General features: G+C 51.0%; 1 protein-coding gene across 1 annotated transcript in view; it reads left to right on the forward strand.

The window, feature by feature from the left end:
* The window catches only part of HP1BP3 (heterochromatin protein 1 binding protein 3), a 92648-nt gene that overhangs the window by 54290 nt on the left and 18086 nt on the right, over positions 1-20272 (forward strand). The window contains exons 8-10 of the mRNA XM_050931299.1: positions 10057-10211; positions 18457-18547; positions 19348-19507. Coding sequence (XP_050787256.1) covers positions 10057-10211; positions 18457-18547; positions 19348-19507 — 406 coding nt within the window. The remainder of the gene's footprint in view (positions 1-10056; positions 10212-18456; positions 18548-19347; positions 19508-20272) is intronic.

Genomic DNA, 20272 nt, shown 5'->3' on the forward strand with positions numbered 1-20272 from the left:
CAGGGCCTCTGCTGCGATGTCATCAGGTCCAGCCGCCTTCCTATTCTTCATCATGGTGATGGCTTTTCTGATCTCATCTCTGGTTGGTTTATCGCAATTAATTGGGAGGTCCTCGTTAGCTGAGTTAATATCTGGTGGATTTGGTGGTGCTGGTCTGTTCAGTAGTTCCTCAAAGTGCTCCGCCCATCTGTTCATCTGTTTTTCTATTCCTGTTATAGACTTTCCCTGCTTGTCTTTAATGGGACGTTCTGGCTTGCTGAACTTTCCAGACAGTCGCTTAGTAGTATCATACAGCTGTTTCATATTACCGCTGTATGCTGCCTGCTCCGCTTCTGCTGCCAGTTCATCCACATACTCTCTCTTGTCCTTCCTGATATTCCTCTTCACTGCTCTGTGGGCTTCAGCATACTCTTTTTGAGCTTTGGCCTTTGCTGCTCTAGCCCTGCTGTTGTTGACTGCTGCCGCCTTCTTCTTTCTGTCTTTTATCTTGATCAAGGTCTCTGCTGTGATCCACTCTTTCTGCTGGTGTTTCTTAATTCCAAGCACTTCCTGGCATACTGACCTAAGTGTCTCTCTCACTTTCTGCCATCTGTTTAGTACACTGTCTTCCTCTTCCTCAGACCGATCCTGTAATACTGAAAACTTATTCTTCAGCCTCAGTCCAAAATCTTCCTTGGTCTTATGGTCCTTCAGAAGGCTGACGTTGTACTTCACTCTTCTGTCTGACGTGTCTATCCAGTTCTTTTTCAGCTTCAGCTTCAATCTGGCCACCACTAAGTGATGGTCGGACGCCACGTCTGCTCCTCTTCTAACTCTAACGTCCTGCAAGGATCTTCTAAACTTCTTGCTAATGCAGACATGATCGATCTGATTTTCTGTTGTGCCTGCTGGTGATACCCAGGTACTCTTGTGGATCCGCTTGTGAGGAAAGATGCTACCTCCTATGACCAGGTTGTTAAGTGCACACAAATCCACAAATCTCTCTCCATTCTCACTCATCTCTCACAGAGCATGGGTCCCCATGACTTGTTCGTATCCTGTGTTGTCAGGTCCAATTTTGGCATTAAAGTCTCCCATAAGGATGATGATGTCTTTATCTGGGAGAATCTCTAATATTTTCTGGAGTCTGTTGTAAAAATAATCTTTGTCCTCCTCTTCACTGTCATTAATTGGAGCATAGCACTGAACAACATTCATCTTAATCCTCTTCATTTTAGTTCTGAAGGATGCTGTGATGATCCTGGGACCATGTACCTCCCAACCAATCAGTGCTCTCTGTGCCTGCTTGGACAACATGAAGCCTATTCCCTGCGTGTGGGGTGCGTCGCTCTCTTCATGTCCTGAATACAGCAACAACTCTCCTTCCAACAGTCGTCTCTGCCCTGCTTGCATCCATCTTGTCTCGCTAATGCCTAATAGGGTCAGGTTGTTGCTCCTCATCTCTGCTGCAACCTGCGCCGTCTTTCCTGACTCGTACATGGTCCTCACGTTCCATATGCCTATGGTAATCCTTCTGGCTGCAAAAAGGGTAATCGGCTTCCTCACGGCTATTACCACCCAGCGTCATGCATCTTCGAATTGAAGACCCTTCTTTTTCCAGGGTAAAAGTCTCTGTTGTCTCTATTGTTGGCGTTTCTGTAGCAGGTTGATTTTTTTACGGGGTGGAGTTGCTAGCCCCACACCCAACCCTCCTCCTTTATCCTGACTTGGGACAGGCAGATGGCCCCAAAAGACATCTCTGGTGGAGCTGATGTGCCACAGTATGTATTATTTGTACCAATAGGGTTACCATACATCTGTATTTTCCCGGATGGCAATTTAAGAACCAAAAAGCCTGACATGTCTGGGGAAATATGGATGTATGTTAACCCAACCTAAAGTTGTTTTTTTTAAAGATGGGCCTGAACTAGAAATGAGCTCTGTTTCACATGTGTGGGTCCTCGCCACTCCCTGGGGATGTGCTCGGGTGACCAGATGTGACCAGATTTTATAGAGACAGTCCGGATTTTGGGGTCTTTTTCTTATATAAGATCCTATTACTCCCCACTCCCGTCCCGATTTTTCACACTTGCTGCCTGGTCACCCTAGGGTGTGCACATGTGTGGGTCCCAGCTGCTCCCTGCCCCATTGAAGCAGATGTGCAGGTTACTGGCCTGGGAACTGCAGGGCACCAGTGGACATGGGGCTGGTTGGAGGCAGGGCAGGGGCTGACTGAAGGTAGGGGCTGGCAGCAGGCAGGGCAAGGGGGGCTGCGGCATGGGTTGGCAGGGCTGGAGACAGGAGTGCGGGACTGGCTGGCTTCAGGCAGGGGGGTGCGGCAGGGGTGGGGTGCGGGCAGGGGTTGTGAGGCTGGCTGGAGACGGGCTGGTGTGGGCAGGGCAGGGGGTGCAGGGCTAATGCAGGCAGAGGTGCAGCAGGGGCTGGCTGTGGCAGGGGGTGCGAGTACAGCCCAACCTGTAGAATAAGTGCCCCCTCCTTCTCCCTCCCCCACTGGGATAGCAGCAACAGCAGCAGTCCTGAGGCTCGGAGGCTATTTAAAGGGCCCAGGGCTCCCCTGCTTCTACCGCCCTGGTCCTTTAAATAGCCGCGGGAGCCCTGGGAAGCGGTGGGGCTCTGTGGGCTATTTAAAGGACCGGGGTGGCGGAGGCAGCTGGAGCACCCCACCCCACGGCAGGGCCTGCTGGGAGCCCCAGGCTCTTTAAATTGCCCTCTGGGGAAGCCGGGTTACCCCGGTACTGTGCACCGGCCCTTGCCAGTATGCCGTACCGGGACTTGGGCACAGAGCCATCTTAGGGACAGAGCCTGATTCAAGGGAATCGGTGAAATCGGCCTAAAGCTGGCCCTGCATCCTAGTACTGTGAAATTCCTGAAGGGCAATATAAGGACAGTCCCATCCTATCCCCCACTCCCCTTCCCCCTCCAGTTTCAAAACCTGTCCCTGCCAGGGCGCTGAAGCTTGTCCTTTTGGCTCTTATGAGACCACCATTTGAACCCTTGGTCTTCTGCTGTCTCTTCCAGCTTTCTTTGAAAAGTTGCCTCCTTGACAGCGATTACCTTGGCTAGAAGGGGAGAGAAGGTTGGGGTCCTTATGGCACACCTACCTCATACAGTTTTTCATAAAGACAAGGTTCTTTGAGTGCTTGCTCATGTTCATTCTGTTGTAGGCTTGTGTGCTTGCCACATGCACCAGTGCCAGAAGTTTTTTCCTCAGTAGTATCCATAGGGGACCGGCTCTGGTGTCCTGTAGTGTGGTTCCTGTATGCGCTAATATAAGGAGCACTGCTGGCTTCCCCTGCCCCCTTCAGTTCTTTTTTAACCACCAATGATGGTGCTGGAATTTTCCCTTGCTGCAGCAAGCTTTACCTTGTTATACAGTTACAGTGTTCCTATTTGTGATTATACTGTATATAGTTGTTAGTGTTTTTCTGTTTAGTTTTTAATAGTTCCCTTAATGTTTAGTGTAGAAATAGTACCCTACAGGACTTAGCCCAGGGATGGGATATTCTCCAGTCCCCAGACTTCGAGCCTTCTGACTGCTACAAAAAGCCTATGCCTATCAGTGATCCCTACCAAAGCTGTCTCAAGTGCTTGACGGAAATCCACGTAAATGACAAGTGTTGCATCTGCAAAAGTTTCATGCTGCTCACCAAAAAGGAGCGGAACATTCGGCTTCAAGCACTCCTTATGCCGTTGTCCCCTGCACTTGCCTCCGAGCTGGCCAGATTAGACTCCACCCTGAGCACTGCATGTCAGTGCAGTGTGTGCCACCAACCTCTGGGACCTCCCCATTCCCAGCGCTGGATAAGAATCAGAAAAAGCTTGGGAGAGGGCAGTATCATCTATCCCGTAAGAGGAAGAAGAGAGCTGCAGGTGAGCAAAGACTTCTGCGAGGCAGCTCACCCCCTCTGGCCTGTAGCCAGGCTCTAGTGTCCACAGAGCTATCGAGCTTCCTCTGAGACCTGTCCGCCACACCAGGAAATGGCCCTTACGCCTTCCAGGCTGCTTCAGCCTTCTGTTACCGCTAATGCCTGCCAGTGAGGTTGCCCGTTCTAGGGGCAAACCCACCATGGGGCCCATTTAGCGATCTCTGACTCCGCAGCACCGATCCCCAGCACCATCGCAGGTGGCATTCTGCCAGCAGTCTCCAGAGCAATGCTGCCGGCCCTCCAGTATGAGCGGATTACCTGCCAGAGTTCCTGGCTCCACTCCCTGGACTCTAGGCACTGCTGTCTGGGATCCCGATGTTGATCACCAGCTGTCTGGCAGAGACCAACAGAGGTGAGTTGCCAGTCCCGAGAGGCCCAGCACCGGTCCCCTGAGCATCTGCATCACTCTTCGGACTCGCAGCACTGGTCTCCGGAGTCTTGTCACTAATCTCCAGATTGTCAATACAGGTCTCCAGAGGCCCATCGCTGATCTCTGGAATAGAGACGAAGGTCTCCCTGCTCCTGGTCAATAGAGAGGCACCACTCTGAGTGCGAGGCATTGATTGCCGTATTACCCTCACGAATCTACCATCACCGGAGACACAGCACCAAGTGTCAACATCCCAGCACTGGTGCCCAAGAGAAGAATGTGGGGACTGCCAGCATGGAAAGGGCAGACAGGCGAAAGCAGTACCTCCTTGGTCCTGGAGACAAGTTTCTTCCTCCTCAAGCTGGGAAGGCAAGGAAGGTACATTGCCTACGGGCCAAATCACCCACTGGAGGCATCAGGATTCCCCTGGTACCGCCTGGCCTCTGAGCCAGTGGCCACCTCCGTGGCAGTTCTGGAATCCTTGGGGGGTTTCCTCAGATTTTGGAGTCAGTCTCAGAGAGATCTGAGAAGCAGTTGGCGACAGTCACCCACCTGCCCACTGAGGAGGAATCAGAGCACAGTCCCCAAGAGCAGCCAGCCTCAGCCGAGGCTCCCCTGGCAGGGGAAACGAAGTTGACTGACCCGCCTATACCTAACTTCTCATCCTCTTCACCTGATGAGATAATAGTGAGGCCTTCATCAAGAGCTACTTAAAAGGGTGGCAGTGAACTTGGGGCTAGGGGCCAAGGAGTTGTTGGAACCCTTCACCCTATTCAACATTTTGAGTGCAGCTGCCCCCTCTTAAGACGGCCTTACCCGTCCATGAGGGAGTGGTAAAACTGATCAAGGCCTTGTGGCAAACCCCCTCCTCCCTGTTCTCCATCTCCAAGCTGGTGGAGAAGGAATATTATGTCTCTGGCCAAGGGCTTTGAATACCTTTTTATACCCACTCCTCCCTGAGCTCGCTGGTCATATCCATGGCCAATGAGCGCGACAGACAAGGGCAACTGGATTCGACCCCTAAAAACAGAGAGACGAAGCGCAATCTCTTTGGCAGAAAAATTTTATTCAACTACCAGCTTCCAATTGAAAGTGGCCAATCACCAGGCCCTACTTGGCCACAATGACAATAACGTTTTAATGCTTTATAAACATTAATAAAATGTTTTGATTGAACCAACATGTACAAGGTAATGAGCAATAACTAGCCACGTCGAGGGAAGTAACTCTGTCAGAGGGGCTGTACGTAACTTGTTTGTATCAGGGTATAAAAATGTATCTCGGAGTGTGTCTCGCCTAGGGAGGAATGGAAAGGCCTGCCGTTTAACGAGCTAGTCCATTGTTACGGGTATACATGTATTAGTGGTCCGGTAGAGTCTATGGGATACTAGTACCGTGCTTCGTCAACAATAAATCTAGCCTGGTGCTTTCGTACCTTGGTGGAGTTTGTGATCATTGGGCAGTTTGCTCAAGGTCTGCTGTGCCAGCTCTCTGCACAGAGCTGGGCAACACCCAGGGAGAACACAAAGGAAACACACACATGCAGCTGAACATCTAACACTGGTGAACCATGATCACTGATTTGGTAAGTAAGCAAGCTGTCCTCTGTAGGAATTGCGATCTAACATAACAATAAAAACAAAGCTAGGAAAAATCTCTTATCCCCTCCCCGCAAATCCCCACAAAGAAATTTGGACCCGCTGGATTACCAGCAGGAGAGGCCCATATGAATTTTAAAAAGACAATAGCACGACAGTGGCAAGGACTGCCCTCCAAGCAGCCTCGGACATGGTGGACCCTGCAGCCAAGACTGTGGCTTCAGCCATTTCCATGAGGAGCGTGTCTTGGCTGCAATCGTCTGGGGTGTTGGTCGAAGTAAAGGAGTCAATCCAGGACCTCCTCTTCAATGGCCTGGCACTGTTTTTGGAGCAGACCATGGATTATATGGCCTGAAAGATTCTAGGGCTACTTTGCACTCCACCAGCTGCGTAACAAACAGGTATTTTTGAGGGTGTGGTCGAGGGTGACCTTCCAACCAGTATCTTGGATCAAACACCCCTTTTGTTTTCTAACTGTTTATTGCCTTACCTCCCTGCTTGGACTTCTGTAACATCAGACCAGTGGGTGCTCACCACTGTGGCAGGGGGTTATACCCTCCAATTCCTTTCTATCCCTCCCTCCCACCCCCGCTCCCCGTCCCTATTCAGGGACCCTACTCATGAGCATCTGCTCGCTCAGGAGGTGCAAGGCCTCCTGTGTGTGGGGGGCTATGAAGGAAGTTCCACAGCATTTGAGAGAGAGAGGGTTTTACTCATTCAAACTTTTTATTTTACGCCCCATCCTCAACCTGCAAAGCCTCAATGAGTATCTCAAGAAGTTGAAGTTCAGCACAGTCTCCCTGGCCTCCATCATTCCCTCCCTGGATCCGGGAGACTGGTACACTGCCCTCAATCTGAAAGATGCTTACTTTCATATTTCAATATTTCACGGCCACAGAAGGTTCCTACAATTTGTCATCCGGAACACCCACTACGAGTTCGCAGTGCTCCCATTTGGCCTAGCGATGGCACCAAGGATATTTACAAAGTGCATGGCAGTAGTCTCAGCCTACCTCAGACGTCCGGGTATCCAGATCTACCTGTACCTTGATGACTGGTTCATCAAGGGCCGCTTCAGGAACCATGTCCAATGCAGTTTCATGACAATACAAGCCACCTGTCAAGCACTGGGCCTGTTGATAAACAAAATTGAACATTGGTACTGGTGCAGAGGATAGAGTTTATCAACGTGGTTTTCAACTACCTAAGCCAGAGCATTCCTGCCAAAAGCCAGATTCAGGGCAATGTAAGATCTGATCGCCCAGGTCACTGCTCACCACAGCCCGAGTCTGTCTCAGGCTATTAGGGCACGTGATTGCATGCACTTACATTGTCCAGCACACGAGACTCTGGCTCCAACCTCTTCAGATGTGGCTGGCATCTATCTGCTCCCCGGCCAGACCTTAACTGGACAAACTTCTCACGGTCCTGCAGCGGATACTCACCTCGCAGCAGTCGTGGTGCAACCCAACTCCAGTGTTGGAAGGTGTGCCATTTGTGAATCCACCACCCATGTTGTCCCTGATTTCAGATGCATCCAACCTCGGTTGGGGAGTGCACCTCAGTACACTCATAACTCAGGGTCTATAGTCTCTGCACATAAACATCAGAGAGCTTAGGGCCATCCACCTGGCTTGCGAATTGTTCCTTCCCCATCTGTCCAGTTGTGTAGTGCAGGTGCTGACAGACAAAGTGGCCTCTGTGTTCTGTCAACAGACAGGGAGGAGCTCAATCATCGGCCTTTTGTCAGGAAGCTCTTCCTCTGTGAGACTTCTGTATCCAGCATGCTACCCACTTGGAAGCCTCACACCTCTTGGGTGTCCAGAACTTGCTGGCGGATTGCCTCAACAGGTCCTTCTTCTCTCCCCTCGAGTGGTCCCTCCATTTGAAGGTTGTCAGGATGCTCTTCCAGAAGTGAGGAGCTCCCCAAGTGGACCTGTCCTCCACCAGACAAAACAGAAAATGTCACCAGTTCTGCTCTCTGCAAGGTCTTGACAATGGCTCGCTATCCAATGCCTTCCTCCTGTTGTGGTCAAGTGACCTGATGTATGCCTTCCCACCAGTCCCACTGATCGGCCCATGGCCTTCTTGAAGATCAAGAGGGACAAGGCATAAATCATTATGATCACCCCGGCTTGACCACGCCAGCATTGGTTCAGCAGCCTCATGGACTTAGCAGTGGCAGCCCCGTGGGCACTTCCCAGCTGCTCAGACCCACTCTCTCACAGTCACTGACCATTACTGCACCCAAACTTCACCTTTCAGCATGGTTGCTGAGTGGCTGAATCCCAAGAAGCAAGTCTGCTCTAGTCAGGAGTAGAAGGTCCTCTTGGAAAGCAGAAAACCCTCTACCAGGGCGACATACCTGGCAAAGTGGAAGCGCTTTTTCTGCTGGGCGTTGGAATGGAATATCTCTCTAATCCAGTCATCTCTACAATCCATCCTAAGTTATCTGCTTCACTTAAAGCACCAGGGCCTGCCTTGTTAATCGATGATATGGCCAGTAAGTGTACCTTCAGCCTTCCACCCTCGTGTCCAGGGTAGATCGGTATTCTCACATGAGATGATGATGATCAGGTTCCTGAAAGGCTTATTCCAGACCCAATTCCCCAGTGGGATCTCAACCCAATTGTCCCTAGACTCACTGGCTCTCCCTTCGAACCTCTGGCTTCCTTCTCCTTTTCACATTTGTCATGGAAGATTGTGTTCCTTGTAACTATTACCTCAGTGAGGTGAGTCTCCAAGGTTAAAGCTCTGGTGTCTGAGCTCTCATATGCAGTGTTCTACAAGGACAAGATCCAACTGCTTCCCCATCCAGCATTCCTGTGTGTGATGTTGCAGTTCCATGTGAACCAGGATATCTTCCTCCCCATGTTCTGTTCAAAGCCTCATGTGTCCAAAGAGGAGAGGCCTCTGCACATCCTAGATGTCAGGTGTGCCCAGGCTTTCTACCTGTAGCGCACCAAGCCCTTCCGGTGTCTTCTCAGAGGATTTCTGCCTGGATCACTACCTGCATCCATATTTGCCACCCATTATGCCCTCAGTTGGAGGCATAGGTGCAGGCATGGACCAATGGACACTGCTATTGAAGAATTTCCAGTCCCGGGTGCACATTGCATGCCCACTCTAAATACCTATAGAGCAGGGGTCAGCAACCGGTTGATCGCGATCGACTAGTCGATCCTGAAGACTCTCTCCCAGTCAATTTGCGATCTCTGGTGCTGCATCGAGTCTGCCACTAAGGTAGGCTCCCTTCCTGCCCCAGCCCCCCGCCGCTCCCAGAAGTGGCCAGCAGCCCTACAGGCCTCCGTGGCCTTGGGGGAAGTGTGGGGGCAGGAGTCTCCGCACGCTACTCCTGCCTGCAAGCACTGCCCTGCAGCTCCCATTGGGGAACTGTGGCCAATGGGAGTTGTGGGGAGCAGTCCCTGCAGAGAGAGGCAGCATGCAGAGCTACATGCCCCCTCCCGAGGGGCAGCAGGGGTGCGTTGGCCCATTCCGGTAGTGGGGAGGGGTTGGGACCACCCGAGGTAAGTGCCGCCTCCTTCAGTGGGCAGGTTCTGAATGGCTCTGCACCATTAGGACCAGGTGTAGCATAAATACAGCAGGACCAGCATTTGTCTTCCACCACCCAACCTGCAGCCTCCCGGAGCCAGCAGCCCGTGTCCCCTCATGCACCCCAAGTCTCTGCCCCAGCCCTGAGCCCCCTCCCAGAGCCAGCACCCCATACCCCCTCCTGCATCCCAACACTCTTCACCAGCCCAGAGCCCCCTCCTGCACCCATACTCCCTCCCAGAGCTTGCACCCCTCACGCCCTCCTGCACCCCAGCCCTGGGCTCAGCCTGGAGCTTCCTCCCACACTGTGAACCCTTCGGCCCCAGCCCAGAGCCCGTACCCCCTCCCGAACCCCACCCCCTGCCCCAGCCTGCTGAAAGTGAGTGGGGGAGAGGGGATGGAGTGAGCGGGGAAGGGGCGAGGTAGATCCTGGGTTGCCCTTAAATTCAAAAAGTAATCTTGGGCGTGTAAGGTTGGAGACCACTGCCATAGAGACTACACATCTTGCAGAACTCCAGTTACTGTAAGTAACTTTTGTTTCAACAACGAGGCCATCCTACAGCCCTAGTACTGTTCTGATTTTAGATATATTTTGAAAAATATATTTCAGAGAAGTACCTCCACATCCACTCCAGAGCAGCAAGTCAAGCTAGAAGACATCCTTCCGTTGGCATTCACCCGCCTTTGTGAACCTAAGGAAGCTTCATACAGCCTGATCAAAAAATATGTGTCTCAATATTACCCCAAACTCAAGGTGGATGTAAGGTAGGTGCAGGTGGTACATTTTGGTAACGAGTGTGTCTCTCTGTTTTTGAAACACTAATTTCCATTGGTTTTCCCTTGTCTGCTCTGTTAAAGAGACTGTAGATGGCATTTTTAGCTCAACCTTGTAATATCCTCCTAGAAGCAGAGAATAAAATGCTTTTTCCTGTGACTTTTTTTTTTCTTTGTGACCCGTATGAAACTCTTGATCCCTAAGGTAGCATTGTTCATATTGCACATCCACCAGTAACATAAATGTAATCCCTTTAGTTTTTGGGATTTGAATATTTACGAGTTCTTATTCGAGTGATTGCTCATATCCATTCCAGTTAGGTGTGTGTGCTGCGCGTGCACATTCATCGGAAAACTTTTACCCTAGCAACTCGGTGGGCCGGCAGGTCGCCCCCTAGAGTGGTGCCATCATGGTGCTCGATATACACCCCTGCCGGCCCACCCGCTCCTCAGTTCCTTGTTACCGCCCGTGTCGGTCGTTGGAACAGTGGAGCGCGGCTTAGCTGACCTCCACTTCCCTAGCTACTCGTAGTTCTCGTATATAGTTATGCAGTTATAATCCTTTTATATATATATTTGTATAGTTATACGTTTTTTCTTTGCTAACATAGTTAGTTTAGTAATAGTTAGCGGGGTTCAGGAAGTAGCCCCTTCCCTGCACTCTGTGCCGGAGCCCATGCACGGCTCACCGGGTTTTAAAATGGGCTCAGCCTGCCAGAAGCCGATGCCGAAGGGAGATCCACACGACTCCTGTTTGAAGTGCCTCAGGGAATCACACTTGACAGCTAAGTGCCCCATTTGCAAGGCTTTTAAGCCAAGAACAAAAAGGAGCGGGACTTTCACTTACCCCTCCACCTTTGGCACCGAGCGATGATCAAGTGGCTGGCAGAAGCGCCTCCTCGGCACCGGACCCCGCCGGTACTGCCAAGGCCTTTCGACACCGGCCGTCGCCGGCACCGAAGTCGACTCGGCACTGCTCCCTCCCTCCGAGGTCGAGAGAGCCTGCAATTCCTGCTGGTGCCTGACGGCTCCCCGGCACGCGCCGTGGTTGAGCCCCCTGCTCCTGCTGCTTCCATGCCACTTGCATCGCAGCCAGAGAGCTCGTCTAAGTCGGATTGCCCGGCACCGACACCTGCAGAGGCACCGAGGACATCGGCACTGTCGATACCAGTCCCCCAGGGCCATTGAATCCAGTACCTGACAGCTCCCCGGCACGCGCCGTGGTAGAGCTTACTGCTCCCGCTGCTTCTGTGCCAACTACACCGCAGCCAGAGAGCTCGTCTAAGTCGGATTGCCCGGCACCGACACCTGCTGAGGCACCGACGACGTCGGCACCGTCGATCCCGGCCCCACAAGGGCCGTCGAATCCGTTGCCTGACGGCTCCCCGGTACGCGCCGTGGTTGAGCTTACTGCTCCTGCTGCTTCTGTGCCAACTGCACCGCAGCCAGAGAGCTCGTCTAAGTCGGATCGCCCGGCACCGACACCTCTGAGGCACCGACGACGTCGGCACCGTCGATTCCAGTCCCGCAAGGGCCGTCGAATCCGGTGCCTGACAGCTCCCCAGTATGCACTGTGGTTGAGCCTGCTGTTCCCTCCACGCCGGAGACATTGCCAACGGCGAGGGATCTCATTGCCATGACAGAGTCAATGCTGCCTGACCCCGGCACCGCCGGTGCGGGTAATACAATGACCGTCCTCTGTCAGCACAGCAGAGCGGCACCGTTCATGATCACGGTCCCGCAGACGCTCCAGGTCCTGTCGGCACACCCGACACCACTTGCAGTCCCGGTGCTGTTTTCCTCATCGGTACTGGTCGCACTCGCCGCACCGGTCGGTATCCCGTTCGCCGACCCGCTACTATCAGCACCGTTCCGACTCCCGGCACCGCGCCAGGTACCGTGACATCCGTAGCCTCTCCCCGAGCCTCGAGATCTCGGTCGACCTCCCGGCACCGTTCTGGTTGCAGGTCTGGATCTCGTTCCAGGTACCGGTACGCCTCCTGGTGCCGGTCCCCGGTGCCGAGTTGGGCAAGGTCCGACAGAGTCAGAGACTCTGCCCATGCCTTCTTTTAGTACCTCCATGGCCATCCAGACAGGCATCCGTGTCATCCCACTTATGCTCAGGACCACGATTCTGATACGCCCCCCGACAACCTGAGGTGGAGGAGGTCCCAGAGGTAGAGGACCCGGTATGCGGCCCTCTAAGGGGTACGACTACTCGTCTGTCCGCTCTCCTCTCTGCTCACTAGTCTTTCAGTCTGTTAAGGAGAGGTATTAGTGTGGCCAGCGGGCGCCAGCCCCGAAACTGAAGGAGGCTTGGCGAATGAACCTACTTGGCCACCAGGTGTACTCTGCAGAGGCCCTGCAGCTCTGGGTAGCAAAGCAACAAGCCTTGCTCAGTTGCTATAATTATAGCACCTGGGTGAAGGTAGTTTAGTTTATGGAGTTTCTCCCTCAAAACTCCCGCCAAGAGTTCGCTGCCGTCTTGGAGGACGGGGGAAAAAGGTACCCAGAGCGTCCCTCCAGGCCTCGTTGGACGCAGCAGACTCAGCAGCCAGGACTCTGGCCTTTGGTGTCGCCATGAGGTGCATCTCATGGCTTCAGGTTTCAAACCTCCGGCCGGAGCTGCAGTATGCCATTCAAGATTTACCCTTTGTTGGTAAAGGCCTCTTCGCGGCAAAGACAGCCCCAGGCTGCGAAGCCTGATGGACAATAGGGTCCTAATGCGCTCTCTCAGCATGCATATGCCAGCGACCAAACACAGGCCTTTCTGTCCCCAGCCGCCATACTCTGTGCCTAGCCAGAGACAGGACTTTGGCAAACGGCGAGGCCAAGGTGGTCGCAGACGAACGTCAGGACCCCTAAAGAGCCAAGGTCAAGGTCCCTCGCAATTACCACTGAGACCAAAGACGAACCTTCCAAGGTGCGCCTGAGGGCAGTGTACCAGTCACAGGCCGGGATCCCAATCCCGCTTTCTCCTGGCGTGGCCCCAGTTAATTTCAGATCGCTGGGTCCTGCGCACGGTGGAGCATAGGTACCACCTCTAATTTGTTCCAGCCCTGTCCCCCTTCAGGGACCCCTCTCACGAGCAATTCCTCGTACAAGAGGTGCAGACGCCGACTGATGAAAGGGGCAAGGGGGTTTACTCCCGTTATGCCCTAGTCCCCCACTCGAACAGAGGTCTCAGACCTTCCTAGTCCTGCGCGGACTCAACCAGTTAGGATAAGGTTGAAGTTCCGCATGGTATCCCTGGGAACCATTATTCCATCCTTGCCTCCTGGGGGCTACTATGCCGCCCTCGATATGAAGGACGCGTACTTTCGCAACGCCATCTTCCCTCCGCACAGGAGATACCTCCGCTTTCTAGCCAACCATCAGTACTTCTGGTTTACGGCTATAGTCGCCGCCTACCTTCGCTGATGTCGGATATGCGTTTTTCCATATCTGGACGCTTCGCTTATCCGAGGAGACTCCGAGACACAAGCCACTCAGCACGTGGGCATCGTCACGGTCTTATTCACAGGTCTAGGCCTGATGATTACTATAGAGCAATCCACTCTGGTTCCCACGCAGAGGTTGGACTTCCTAGGGGCTATCCTGGTCTCCGACCTAGCTGGAGCCTGCTTATCACAACTGCGGTTTTAGGCGATGGCAACAATCATCCGAGGTCTGCAGACTTTCCCAGCGACCTTGGCTCGTACTTCTCTCAGTCTCCTGGGTCCATGGCTGCCCGCAAATTTGTAACCAAACATGCCAAGCTCCGCCTCCGTCCTCTCCAAGTCTGGCTCACCTTGGCGTACCACCCGGACAGGGAGCCAATGGTCATGGTAGTCACCGTTCCCTCGAGCACCTTAGGCTCCCTAGAGTGGTGGCTAACTCCCTCCCTGGTGTGGGCAGGGATGCGGTTCCATCTGCCCCAGCCCTCACTGCCCCTGACGACGGATGCATCATCTCTCTGCTTGAGTGCTCATGGTCACCTCCGAGCTTAAGGCCTTTGGTCTTCTCGGGAGCTGGCATTCCACATCAATGCCCCCAAAATGAGAGTAGTCCGCGTGGCGTGCCAGGGGTTCCAGCGGCAGCTGCGAGGCCGTGGTATCTCGGTGTTTACAGCCAACACAACGGCCATGTGCTTCATAAATAACCAGGGAGGGACATGGTCCTCCCCCCTTTTGTCAGGAGGCCATCCATTTCTGGGACTTTTGCATGGCCCACTCGATGGAGCTGGTGACATCCTTTCTCCCAGGCGTTCAGAACGTCTTGGCGCTTTGACTCAGCAGGTCTTTCCTGTCTTACGAGTGGTCACTCTGCCCCATGTGAGGCGTTCTGCTTTCCAGAAGTGGAGATTTTTCCTCATATTGACCTGTTCGCTCACCGCGAGAGCAGAAAATGCCAGATGTTCTGCTCCTTCCAAGGTCTCTCCTCGGGATCAATCTTGGACGCATTCCTGATGCCGTGGAAAGGCCAACTCCTTTATGCCTTCCCACTGTTCCCACTGGTTCATTAGGTCCTACTCAAACTCCGCAGGGGCAGAGCGCGCATCATCATGATCACTCCAGTGTGGTCCAGGCAGCACTGATATACCACGTTGCTCGGCCTGTCAATAACCGACCCAATTACCCTGCCACCCCACCCAGACCTCATCACTCAGGGCCACGACGGGCTTCGTCACCTGGACCTGCAGCCTCTTCTCCTCACGGTGTGGCTGCTGCGTAACTGAGCCGGGGTGACAGGAAGCCTTCCACCTGGTCAACATACCGGGCCGAGTGGAAGCGTTTCTTCTACAGGTGCAATACGCTCGATCTTGCTCGTACTGAGGTCTCGATCCCCTCTATTTGGCCTGCCTCTGGCCTTCAGCGGCAGGACCTGGCGGTATCATCGCTGAGGGTACACTCGGCAGCCATCTCTACCTTCCAGCCAGGCTAAGGTGAACGTTCCGTGTTCTCACACTCTATGGGTTCGAGGTCCCTCAAGGGCTTGGAACGCTTGCACCCTCGGGTGCGCCGCCCAGCCCCAACCTGGGACCTCAACCTAGTTTTAACCAGACTTATGTCTCCCCCATTCGAGCCGTTCGCGACCGGCCCTCTGCTATACCTGTCTTGGACGACAACTTTCCTCGTAGCTGTTACATCGGCCAGACGGGTCTCGGAGCTCAGAGCTCTTACGGTGGTTCCGCCGTACACTAGGTTTCACAAAGACAAGGTGCAGTTATGACCGCACCCGGCTTTCCTCCCTAAGGTGGTTTCGGCCTTTCATGTTACCCACAGCTCAACGCAATGGGCGCAACAATTGCACTCCCTGGACATCTGTGGAGTGCTCGCATTTATATTGCGCTGAGAGAACCATTTCGTAAGGTGCCCCAGCTCTGTCACAGTAGCAGACCAAAGGGAAGGCTTGCTTGTTTTCCTCTCAGAGGATCTCATCTTGGGTGATGGCGTACATCCGCACTTGTTATGATTTGGCTCATATTTCCCCAAGCCACATCACCGTGCATTCTACCAGGGCTCAAGCTTCATCTGCCGCCTTGCTGGCTCGTGTTCCTACCCACGAGATCTGTCGCGCAGCTCCATTGGTCTTCGGTCCATACCTTTGCTTCGCAGTATGCCCTGGTTCAACAGTCAAGAGATGCTGTAGCCTCTGGCTCAGCAGTTTTCATTCTGCCACATTTCACTCCGACCCCACCGCCTACGTAAGGCTTGGGATTCACCTAACTGGAATGGATATGAGCAATCACTCGAAGAAGAAAAGACGGTTACTCACCTTTGTAACTGTTGTTCTTCGAGATGTGTTGCTCATATCCATTCCACACCCGCCCTCCTTCCCCACTGTCGGAGTAGCCGGCAAGAAGGAACTGAGGAGCGGGTGGGCCGGCAGGGGTATATATCGAGCACCATGATGGCGCCACTCTAGGGGGCGACCTGCCGGCCCACCAAGTTGCTAGGGTAAAAGTTTTCCGATGAATGTGCACGCGCGGCGCACACACCTAACTGGAATGGATATGAGCAACACATCTCGAAGAACAACAGTTACAAAGGTGAGTAACCGTCTTTTTCCTCTTGGCATCTTATTCCACTTCCTTTTTTATGCTTTAAAAGGCACACAGCCTGCCAGCTAGTTCACCTGTGTGGGTGGTTTCAAAAAACGTGATGTTATGTACAGTCTTTTAATTTGTGAACGTAAAGAGCCTTCTGTCCATTGACTGATTGGTGGGTAAGTCATCCACCTTGTCCTGTCAACAGATTTGCTTTACACTTGAGTCAAACTTTTAAATTGAAACATGAAATTTGATTTTTTTCTGGATAAATTGTAGAACCAGAAGACAACGTCAATTCACCTTTAAATAATGTCCATTACTCCTTGCTCATGTCACTTGCTGATAGTTACTCTCATGCCCTGGGTAAAGTATCAGAATTGCTAACATAGTTCCTATTTTTAAGAAAGGGAAAAAACGTGATCTGAGTAACTATAGGCCTGTTAATTTGACATCTGTAGTATGTAAGGTCTTGGAAAAAATTTTGAAGGAGGAAGTAGTTAAGGGCATTGAGGTCAATGGTAATTGAGACAAAATACAACATGGTTTTACAAAAGATAGATCATGCCAAACCAACCTGATCTCCTTCTTTGAGAAGGTAACACATTTTTTAGACAAAGGAAATGCAGTGGATCTAATTTACCTCGATTTCAGTAAGGTATTTGATACTGTTCCACATGGGGAATTATTAGTTAAATTGGAAAAGATGGGGATCAATATGAAAACTGAAAGGTGGATAAGGAACTGGTTAAAGGGGAGACTACAACGGGACGTACTGAAAGGTGAACTGTCAGGCTTGAAGGAGGTTACTAGTGGAGTTCCTCAGGGATCAGTTTTGGGACCAATCTTATTTAACCTTTTTATTACTGTCCTTGGCACAAAAAGCGGGAATGTGCTAATAAAGTTTGCGGATGACACAAAATTGGGAGGTATTGCTAACACAGAGAAGGACCGGGATATCATACAGGAAGATCTGGATGACCTTGTAAACTGGAGTACTAGTAATAGGATGAAATTTAATAGTGAAAAGTGCAAGGTCATGCATTTAGGGATTAATAACAAGAATTTTAGTTATAAATTGGGAACTCATCAGTTGGAAGTAACAGAGGAGGAAAAGGACCTCGGAGTATTGGTTGATCACAGGACGACTATGAGCCGCCAATGTGATATGGCTGTTATAAAAGCTAATGCAGTTTTAGGATGCATCAGGCGAGGTATTTCCAGCAAAGATAAGGAGATGTTAGTACCGTTATATAAGACACTGGTGAGACCTCATCTGGAATACTGTGTGCAATTCTGGTCTCCCTTGTTTTAAGAAGGATGAATTCAAACTGGAACAGGTTCAGAGACGGACTACTAGGATGATCCGAGGAATGGAAAACCTGCCTTATGAAAGGAGACTCAAAGAGCTTGGCTTGTTTAGCCTAGCCAAAAGAAGGTTATGGGGGGATGTGCTTGCTCTTTATAAATATATCAGAGGGATTAATATTAGGGAGGGAGAGGAATTATTTAAGCTTAGTACTAATGTAGACACAAGAAGGAATGGGTATAAACTGGACACTAGGAAGTTTAGACTTGAAATTAGACTACTGTTTCTAATGGTTAGAGGAGTGAAGTTTTGGAACAGCCTTCCAAGTGGAGTAGTAGGGGCAAAAGACATATCTGGCTTTAAGACTAAGCTTGATAAGTTTATGGCGGGGACGGTATGATGAGAGAGCCTGATTTTGGCAATTTGGCAATTGATGTTTGTTTATCGGCAGGTAAGTATACCCAGTGGTCTGTGAGGGGATGTTAGATGGGTTAGGATCTGAGTTACTACAGAGAATTCTTTCCTGGGTGCTGGCTGGTGAGTCTTGCCCACGTGCTCAGGGTTTAACTGATCGCCATATTTGGGGTCGGGAAGGAATCTTCCTCCAGGGCAGATTGGCAGAGGCCCTGGAGGTTTTTTGCCTTCCTCTGCAGCATGGGGAGAATCCTTTGCTGGAGGATTCTCTGCAGCTTGAGGTTTTCAAGCCACAATTTGAAGACTTCAGTAACTCAGACATAGGTTAGGGGTTTCTTATAGAAGTGGATGTGTGAGATTCTGTGGCCTGTATTGTGCAGGAGGTCAGACTAGATGATCATAATGGTCCCTTCTGACCTTCAAGTCTATGAGTCTGAGTCATCTCTCCACCTCCCCTTTAAAGTTATATTGCCCATTTTTTTCAGACCCCAGCTGTTGAAGAATGCCCTGCAGAGAGCAGTAGAGAAGGGCCAGTTAGAGCAGATCACAGGCAAAGGAGCTTCTGGAACATTCCAGGTAAGAGGCCAGAGTTAGTCTTACTTTACCTTCTGTTGTTGTTTATACCATACATAATCCTTCTATTTTCTCCCCCCATCTGATTTTATTGGGCTGCAACCTTGTCTAGCAGCCTATCAAATAGGATTCACATGCAGCAGTTCTCAGATGGTGGAATATTCGCATTCTTAGATTGGTCTGCGTTGTTGGAGCTGGACACCTAGCTATTCTTGCTGAGATTTATAGCCTGTTTGTTGTCAGTAGTGCTCCACATACTGCTTCAGCTCTGACTCACTAGAGTGATGAGCAAGGTGGTCAAGTAAGTTTTTGGTTTGGGTTGGTTTTTATTTTTTTTAACATAAATAATTTTGCTGGGTGTGTGCATCTGTCCCATCCATGGCAGAGACATAAGGAAGACTAAAGCCAATGGCGATCTGGTCTGTGGGATGGAGGAAGGTCATAGCATGTTAATTTGCCTGTGGTGTTAGTTTCTTCAGCTCAATATAAATCCTAGGGCTGGAAGGGATCTCGAGAGGTCATCTAGTCCAGTTCCTTGCACTCAGTACAGTACTGAGTATATTAAAAAATATATCTACTGTGCATGTTGGAGATAGGACAGTGGCTCCAATAAACAGCATTTCTGGCTAATTGACTAAAAAAAAATCTGTCTTCTCCTTGTGGGTGGGAAGGAAGTATTCCCTGTGCAACGTTTTAATGTAAAAAGTATCTGTGCTAATGCACCTGGTGCAGAGGAGTCTTATCCCGAGCTGGTTTGGGAGAATTTTGTCTTGATTGCTTTTCTCTTCCTCCTTGGAAAGTAGCTGAAGAAATCAGGGGAGAAGCCCCTACTTGGTGGGAGTCTGATGGAAGATGCCATCCTGTCTGCTATTGCTGCCATGAATGAACCGAAGACTTGCTCCACCACAGCTCTGAAGAAGTATGTCCTGGAGAACCACCCAGGGACCAACTCCAACTTCCAGGGTATGACTCCAAATCTACATAGCTGTTAGTTTCACAGAGACTAAGTGAGGAGTCCCAAAAGCCACAGAACTCTCTGTACTCCCTGTTAAAAATGTACTGTTTTACTTACCAGAGGCCAGGCAGCTGCTGAGCACTATCCTGTGTGAAAGAAGCACACTACAGAGATTCCCAGGATTTTAAAGTCCCATTATGTCCATTGAGTTCCAAGGTTTATAGCAGCCTGGTCCATCTCTGAACCATAATGGATTCTTGGGTCATCTTGCTCTAAAGCCCTTTTCTAGAGGAGGAAAATAGTTTATTAAAGCAGTCTTAATCTAGAGAGTCCATTCTTATTTGTCTTAAGCCAGTTAAATTGATCTTTTTTGACAGTCCTGTGGCACCTTATAGACTAACAGACGTATTGGAGCATAAGCTTTCGTGGGTGAACATCCACTTCGTCAGATGAATGTAGTGGAAATTTCCAGAGGCAGGTATAAATATGCAAGCAAGAATCAGTCTTGATTATACCTGCCTCTGGAAATTTCCACTACATTCATCTGACGAAGTGGGTATTCACCCACGAAAGCTTATGCTCCAATACGTCTGTTAGTCTATAAGGTGCCACAGGACTCTGTCGCTTCTTACAGATCCAGACTAACACGGCTACCCCTCTGATACTTGATCTTTTTTGTTACTTCTGGAAAAATTCTTGGAGACTATAGCTCAACAAAATAAATTCAGTTCCAAATTTACTTCCTACCCGGAGATGTTGCACAATCCTAGCCC

Source organism: Gopherus flavomarginatus, chromosome 21 (genome assembly GCF_025201925.1).
Source record: "Gopherus flavomarginatus isolate rGopFla2 chromosome 21, rGopFla2.mat.asm, whole genome shotgun sequence".
Classification (NCBI taxonomy): Eukaryota; Metazoa; Chordata; order Testudines; family Testudinidae; genus Gopherus; species Gopherus flavomarginatus.